Source organism: Piliocolobus tephrosceles, chromosome 17 (assembly GCF_002776525.5).
Source record: "Piliocolobus tephrosceles isolate RC106 chromosome 17, ASM277652v3, whole genome shotgun sequence".
Classification (NCBI taxonomy): Eukaryota; Metazoa; Chordata; class Mammalia; order Primates; family Cercopithecidae; genus Piliocolobus; species Piliocolobus tephrosceles.
In genome coordinates this window covers 51,758,276-51,766,714 of record NC_045450.1, presented here as the reverse complement: position 1 = coordinate 51,766,714, position 8,439 = coordinate 51,758,276, and the positions used below count along the sequence as shown (strand labels likewise).

The window sequence follows — 8,439 nt, the reverse complement described above, 5'->3', positions numbered from 1 at the left end:
ATGAGTGATGTTGGTGAAAAGAGCTACAAGAGAGAAGTATGGCTGTGACTGGGGCATAAAAAGCACTGCAGCGGCCTAGGGAATATAGTGGGACTCTGTCTCTGCAAAAAAAATCAAGAAAATAAATTATCGGGGCATGTTGGTGCATGCCTGTAGTCCCAGCTACTTGGCCGGCTAAGGTGGGAGGACTGCTTGAGCCTGGGAGGTTGAGGCTACATGAGCCATGATCGGGTCACTGCACTCCAGCCTGGGTGACAGAGTGAGAACCTGTCTCAAAAAAACAAAAACAAAAACAAAAAAGCACAGCCTCTGGGTGTGGTGGTGTGGACCTGTATTGGCATGGTGGTGTGGGCCTATATTCCCAGCTACTCAGCTACTCAGGAGGCTAAGGCAGAAGGGGTTCCATGCTGTGTGAGCTATGATCTGGCCCTTGTACTCTAGCCTAGGCAACAAAGCAAAACACAGTCTCCAACAATAAAAGCATAGCATGACTGCTGTAGGGATCAAGGAGGGAGAAAGTGACTGAAAATCACCTAACAGAGAAAATCAGTCCTCTTAATAGATAAAGAATTTCTACAAACAAAGAATATGCCAGCTACACAAAAGGAAAAGCAGCATAAGAATATGTTCAGAATAAGCAATAAAAATCAGTGTCTCTCAAATAAACAAAGAGATCTTTACCTCATTCATAGTAAGAGTAATGCACATTGAATTCTCACTGTGATGTCAACCACTCATTTTGTCGTATCACAAAAAGCAAGGCAACCAGATATTACATATTTTCTTTCAGAAGTACACAGCACCACATGTGAAGTAGTCCTCCAAAAAACAAAACAAAATAAAACCTAAAACCCAAATCTGATTATGTCTCTAGAATATAAATACAAGTTTACAGGGTCAACAGGGGACAGAAGAACAGTTAGAGACTCCACTGGGATGCAATCAGCAAAACCTAAATGGTGGGATCTTTTCCAGAACAAATAAAGTGGTTTCTTCAACATGCAACAAAATTTAGAAAGAACATAAAAGAGAGGCAGAAGGTAAATTTGGAGACTGAAAGAGATTCAAGAAACACATAAAAATGATATATGATAATAAGTGTTGGTAAGGATGTGGAAAACTTGGAACTTTCATACATTGCCGGTGGGAAGGTAAAATGCTACAGCTGCTTTGGAAAACAGTCTGGCAGTTTTTCAAGGGATTAAACATAGAGCTGCCATATGACTCAGCAATTCCACTCCTAAGTATAAATCCAAGAGAATTGGTGGGACATGGAGGCTCATGCCTGTAATTCGAGCACTTTGGTAGATCAAGGTGGGCAGATCACCTGAGGTTAGGAGTTTGAAATGAGCCTGGCTGATATGGTGAAACCCTATCTCTACTGAAAATACAAAAATTAGCCATGTGTGGTGGCGTGTGCCTGTAATTCCAGCTACTTGGGAGGGTGAGGCATGAGGATCCCTTGAACCTGGGGGGCAGACATTGCAGTGAGCCTGGGCGACAGAGTGAGACCCCGTCTCAAAAAAAAAAGAAAAAAAGAAATGCCTACCAATTTGCAAAGTAGGAACCTTATTTGAATCCTGATTAAAAAAAAAAAAAAAAACTTGTATTAATACAAGTATCATTTATAAACATTAAAAGAATATTCGATTATGTATTTCATTAAATTGAGAACAATATGTTATGGAAATACACACATACATTTATGTTCCTTTTGTTTTAGTAGGACTTGATGAAAAATTTACAGATGATATAATATCTGGGATTTGTTTCAAATAATGGTGCAAGGGGGAGGTGGCCATCCAGAAAACACCCAGTTATATTCAACCTGAGAAAGCTGATTTAAAACAAAAACAAAAACAAGATCTTCATCATTGCTGAAGGTGGACAATGGGTACGTTGGATTTGGTACATTACTCTTTCTACCTCAGACTTGGCTCATTCCTTGGTGCTGTGCAGCCCTCTAGCAGCCTTGACCCTCTCTGTGCCTCAGGAAGGTTCACCTGCTGTAGTTATTCCCACCAGCTCCCACCTACCTGACACCTTCCCTTTTGGAATCTCAGGTTCTGTTTCTGTAGGGTTTGGGAAATCTGAGCCCAGTTCCATAATAAAAAGTCCAAACACAGGCCAGGCGCAGTGGCTGACGTCTGTAATCCCAGCACTTTGGGAGGCTGAGGTGGGTGGATCACTTGAGATTAGGAGTTCAAGACCAGCCTGGCCAACATGGTGAAACCCCATCTCTACCAAAAGATACAAAAATTTGCTGGGTGTGGTGCCGTGTGCCTGTAGACCCAGCTATTTGGGAGGCTGATGCATGAGAATCGCTTGAACCCAGCAAGCAGAGGTTGCAGTAATTCGAGATGGCACCACTGCACTCAAGCCTGAGCAACAGAGTCAGACCCTGTCTCAAGAAAAAAAAAAAAAGTCAAAAAACAAAACAGCCTTAGGGAGCCAATGCCACCCTACACCTGTCAGTTCAACATGGATCAACATGTTTGATGCCACCTGGTGTGGGGGAGGCCGGGGTCAGTAGACATTTACAGGCACCAGAGAGGACATTTTAACAATGTCTCCAAGTCAAAAGGCCCACTCCTATTCCCAATAACACGCTCCTGCACACAATTCCTTGCTGGAGGGGATGACTACCCAGGTAATTTCCTGTGGCCACTGGCCACTGATGCCTGATGTTTGTTACAGCAAAGGAGATCACCTGCTGAAATGTCCCTGGTTAGAGACCTGTTACATCAACTCATACAATAAAGAGATTCATTACTTGCTTCATCCTTGAGAGAAGCCCTTCCATTAATCAGTATGAAGAAGCTCTACCATGTAGGCGTGTGCAGAGGCCACCCTGTGTGTTAGAAAGTGGAAAAGCCTGGCCCCAGAAAGTAGGTGATTTTATGACCGTTTAGATGAAAATCAAGGACAAGTACACACATCTATTCTTGTGTAAATTGCTGGGCACTGTGTGTACTGCAGTGTGAACAGGCAGTTTCCAGTGCATGCCATGGGGACTTTGAAAATCCCTGAGGAGAAGCCAGGACTGGTTGGGTAAAAAGAGTACGGCACACATCACCTGTACCCTCCTATGGCTTTTCAATTATTTTTTCCTGAATGTGGGTCCAACCAAACTTGTGTGTGTGTATGTGTGTGTGTGTGTGTGTGTGTATGTGTATGTGTATATATTGCCAGACAAGGTCTCCATCTGTTGCCCAGACTGGAGTGCAGTGGTGCAATTACAGCTCACTGCAGCCTCAGCCTCCTAGGCTTGAGATCCTCCCATCTCAGCCTCCTGAGTAGCTGGGAGTACACATGTGTGCCACCATGCCTGACTCTTTTTTTTTTTTTTTTTGATAGAGACAAGTCTTGTTGCCCAAGCTGGTCTCTAACTCCTAGCCTTAAGTGATCCTCCCATCTCCATCTCTCAAAGTGCTGGGATAACAGGTGTGAACCACTGTGCCTGGCCCAAAATATTTTAAAAGGCCATCTGTGAGGCCGGGCAAATCTTCATGCCTGGGCTCCTGGTGAACTCTAGAATGTGGTCAAGGGCAGGAACAAGAGGAAGCCCTGCAGGAATGCACCATGGGATGGGGGGAGTATGGACTCCACCTGGGCAGATTAAATTGGGAGAAGTTCAGGAGAGACAGTCAGATCATTCACTTAGGAGTGTTTCGGGTGACAGTACCAAAGGCTGAAACACTCCCGGAGCTTGTGATAAGGGCCGGGAGAAGCCTGGCAGGCACACAGAGCCATCACCTTTGCCCTGGAAGCCAACTTGTGTACTTGCCCAGGATGAGGTAAATGGCGTGAGGGACACCACGAGCTCTTTGGCTGTTTCATTTTTTTTTTTAAGACAGATTTTTGCTTTATCACCCAGGCTGGCGGAGTGCAGTAGTGCCAAGAAGGCTCACTGCAGCCTCAACCTCCTCTGCTAAAGTGATCCTCCCACTTCAACCTCCCAAGTAGCTGGGACTACAGGTCACAGGCCACCACAGCCCACTAATTTCTTTTAATTTTTTGTACACTCTGAGTCTCACTGTGTTGCCCAGGCTGGCCTCCAACTCCGGGGCTCAAGCGATTCTCCCCCTCGGTCTTCCAAGGGGTTAGGATTACAGGCGTCAATCAATCGCACCCAGCCACTTCGGCCTCTTGGTCTGCTTTAGGATCTGGCACCCGGGGGCTTCTGTTCCCCAAGGACCACTAACCTTGTCTGAGGCCCCTTTGGAGGGGTCAGGGCGCCCCCCTGGCTAAGGACGCAACACACTCAGAGCCAGATGCTTTGAGAAGCTGTTATTGTTATTATCGGCCGGCAGCACCGGCAACAACCACAATCATAAGAGGGAAATGGACTGAATCCCCGCACCTCCAATCCCTCACCCACTCCGACCCAGGGCTGCGACCCGGCCTGGCATGTCCCGGCGCTCCTGGGGCCCCTATAGTCCGCTGGCTCCTCACTGTGGTGTCCCGCAGCCCGAACCTTTCTGCGCTTCTAAGAGCTCACCTTGGGTGGCTGGGAGGCGTCGCGTGGGGATCACGAGTTCCACGCTCTCATCTCCACCAGCTCCTACCTCCCAGGCGCCTTCCCTCCCGCACTGTCAGGTTCTGCCTCCACAGCATTTGGCAGATCAGACTCCGGTCCCTGTTGCCCCTCCGCGGGAGCCTCACCCTGGCCCTGGACGAGAAGCAACAGGAGCCCACAGGCCACCGCACTCAGCCGCGCGCGAAGTCGGTGCAGTCGCATGGTCGGCTCGCTGGTCTCGGTTCGCTGCCGGTAGACACGCTGCTGTTCACCCAGAGACTGCCCCGGGTTTGGCCTCGCCCAGCCTCGGAGTTTGGACTGAGCAAAGAGTGCGCGGGGTGCGCTGGCTTGGGCCAGGAAAAGGTGGGTCTGGCAGGACAGCAGGACTGAGCAGTCATAGGTGGGTGGGGATCTAGTGGCAGGCAGGCCCGGGCACGGCCACTTTCCTTCTGCCCGGGCCCCTATGCATCCTCGGAACGGGCTGCGCGGTTCTGTAGCCCCTCCACGATCCGGGGAATCCTCTCCTCAAACCTGTCCTTGTCCACAGGCCCGATGAGCTTGCTGGAGGATCGATAGGAGGGAGCAATAAACTAGAATTGGAGAACCCAGGAGGGCTTCTCTGAGGGGGTGCACGTTCAGGATCCCCACAGATGGAGAAATGGGAAGGAACTTGATCGGGGTGAAGGAACCGCTTGAGCAAAGGCAGGGAGGCCTGAAGGCGCCCTTCATTCTGGAAACTCCTCCTTGCTTTCGGGACTCAGTCTCCTGGGTCCCCCATCACGGTCCTTCATCCCCTTACAGTCCAGGGTCTGAGGGTCTCCGCGGTCCGCTCCCTACTCAGTCACGCCCTTCTTTCGAAACGTACACGTGACCACGGCACTTCTTAAGGAGCGCCCCCCTTTTCCTCTGTGGCTTTCAGTTTCCTCACCTCCCGCGGAGACCACGGCCATGGTCATTTATCCACTTGACAAACATTTCACGAGCGCCTGCCGGTCCGAGAGATGAGGACACCGCACTCCCGGGCCTATGGGGCAGCAGGGGACGCAGGCGGGTCACCGGGAGGTCCCGAGACATAAGAAGCCCTGCCAGGCCAGAGGCGACCTACCGTCGTGGATACGGGAGCTCTCGGCCAGCCCGACTTCCCGGAGGAGGCGGTGTGGGGACCACCTCCGACAGCCTTTTGTGCCCCCTGAGACCTGGCTCTGGCCTCTACGTTTCAGCCCGCTATGGGCTCGCATAACCCAGCGCCACCGGGGTCCCTTCTGAGCGCCTTTGCTCCAGCGACCATCATGTTCCCGGGTCCGCGCAGCCAGCATCGTGGTCACCGCTTCTCTTACACCTCAGGCGGAGAACCCCCCCCCAACGCGGCATGTCCCTCGTGCGACCCCGTCGCCACGCCACGCCCCCTTCCCGTTCTCCGGAAGTGCGCGGGTAGGAGCGGAAGCGCACGCGTGCTAGGGTTGGCGGTGGTGATTCCGCGATGGTAGGCGGCGGCGGGGTCGGCGGCGGCGGCGGCCTCCTGGAGAATGCCAACCCCCTCATCTACCAGCGCTCTGGGGAGCGGCCTGTGACGGCGGGCGAGGAGGACGAGCAGGTTCCCGACAGCATCGATGCACGCGAGATCTTCGATATCCGCCGCTGCTGGGCGCGGGAGGGTTCCGAGGGCTTGCGGTCGGGGGAGCAGTGATGTCCAGCGGCTGGTGGAGCCGCATCCCAGCCGGGCGTTCCTGGCAGAGAGTTCTGAGCGGGCAAGGGTGCAGAGTCCCTTTTCCTTCACTTCCCACATCTGATTCGCTCCATCAATGACCCGGAGCATCCACTGACGCTAGAGGAGTTGAATGTAGTAGAGCAGGTGCGGGTTCAGGTGAGTCACTTCTGAGGGGAGCGAATTGCTCCAGAGTCAGAAAGGTTTCTGTGCACCAGGAGCTGGCGTGCTCTCCGCTCACGGACACCGAAGGGTATCTTTGGGAAGGGAGATTGTTGTGCTTATTTTATGGGTGTTGAAGCTGAGGCCCATGGAAGTTGGATGATTTGCCCAAAGCAACAAACTAAGAAGAGGGGCCTTGGGCTGAGGGTGGTTGACTCTTGATATGTTCCCTCCACAACCAGGTTAGCGACCCCGAGAGTACAGTGGCTGTGGCCTTCACACCAACCATTCCGCACTGCAGCATGGCCACCCTTATTGGGCTGTCCATCAAGGTCAAGCTTCTGCGCTCTCTTCCTCAGCGTTTCAAGGTCAGTTGGAGCTGAGCCTCGGGAGTGGGACCAGGCATTGAGGGTCTACTGCTGAGGATGGGGACTGGGAAAGCATGAACATGGAGAGGACATCAGAGTGGGGCCTGGAAGGATCCCAATTAGCAGAGAGGAAACTGGGAGGAAGCTTTTCAAGTCGATGTGACAAGAATAAAGATCTGAGCTGGAAAGTGGAGAAAAGTATTGAAGAGTGTGGCAGGAAGGGCAGCAGGGAGCTGCAGATGGCTTTGGACCAGGGATGGGGCACAGGCAGGCCTTTAAATCAGCAGTAGTGGGCAAGTTCTTTGGATAGAATTGGAATAGCTAGGGCTGGGCGCGGTGGCTCACGCCTGTAATCCCAGCACTTTGGGAGGCTGAGGTGGGTGGATCACCTGAGGTTAGGAGTTGGAGACCAGCCTGGCCAACATGGTAAAACCTCATCTCTACTAAAAATACAAAACTTAGCGGGGCGTGGTGGCATGCACCTGTGGTCCCAGCTACACGGGAGACTGAGGCGGGAGAATCAAATTGAACCTGGGAGACAGAGGTTGCAGTGAGCTGAGATCGCGCTACTGCACTCCAGCCTGGGAAAGACTCAGTCTTGGAAAAAAAAAAAAAGAATTGGAATACCTGTGGATGGGTTTTGGGTGTAATGGAAGGGCCAGAGTCCAAAGGTATGATTAGGAGGAAGGATCAGCTGGAGATGGTGCCTGAGGGTTTGGGGGCTGCAGGGAAAAGCGTGGGTCAGTGGGTGGGTGTTCAGGCCCTGGTTATCTCCCTCCCAGATGGACGTGCACATTACTCCGGGGACCCATGCCTCAGAGCATGCAGGTAAGGGTGGACTGGTGGTGAGGGTATTGGCCCAGGCACCCTAAGCAGTCTGAGGCTTCCCCTTTGCCCAGGAGTCTATCGGCAAGACAAGGGATGGGTAACTGCATGAGTGAAATTGCCAGAGACTCCTCAGTGTAGGTTATAGCCTAGACCAAAGCTGGCCTGACGAGAATCTCCTGTGCTTACCATGTCCTCTTCTTCCAAATCCCTCTCACCAAATATTCAGGACCAGAGTGTGTCAGGCTTCAGCAGCGCGGGAGGCAGCCAGGGGGAGGGATCCTAAGAAGGCAGGCTAGGTGGGCTCAGGTGGTTGAAGTAGCCTGATCAAGGTGTGGGGTCCTGGGAAGGAGGTGACAGGAGGGCTTTGTTGCTGCGGGGGACATATCCTATACAGAGGTTCAGAGGTAGGGCTGGCTAGCACTCTGGCCAGAGCCTAGCTTTGACTCTGCCTTCCCCACACTCTCCTTCCCACCTAGTGAACAAGCAACTTGCAGATAAGGAGCGGGTGGCAGCTGCCTTGGAGAACACCCACCTCCTGGAGGTTGTGAATCAGTGCCTGTCAGCCCGCCCCTGAGCCTGGCCTTTGGCCCCTCAACCTGCATACTGGTGTCCTGGTCCCAGCTCCTGCCAGGGCTCTTACCCTTGTTTTCTTGAATCACTCACAATGAGAAACTAACATTTTGCTTTTTGTAATAAAGTTAATTTATATTCAGTTCCCAGCATGCTTTGGTGTCTTTCATCTTGGTGGAGTCATTTGGAGTTTGAGGGAGGATGGTGGTGGTAAGTGCCTCTGAAGGGTGGTGTACTTGCAACTTTAAGTAAAACAAAATCAAAATGGAAAGAGTAGTGTACGAATG

General features: G+C 51.8%; 1 protein-coding gene across 1 annotated transcript; it reads left to right on the top strand.

Annotated features, from left to right (window-relative positions):
• The first annotated feature begins 5,867 nt into the window (after positions 1–5,867).
• CIAO2B (cytosolic iron-sulfur assembly component 2B) lies at positions 5,868–8,301 on the top strand. The gene is made up of 5 exons (XM_023210120.3): positions 5,868–6,147; positions 6,304–6,383; positions 6,629–6,754; positions 7,537–7,582; positions 8,059–8,301. Exons 1-5 carry the CDS (start codon positions 6,000–6,002, stop codon positions 8,154–8,156), a joined length of 498 nt encoding a protein of 165 aa, XP_023065888.1. The 5' UTR covers positions 5,868–5,999; the 3' UTR covers positions 8,157–8,301.
• The last annotated feature ends 138 nt before the right edge of the window (positions 8,302–8,439 follow it).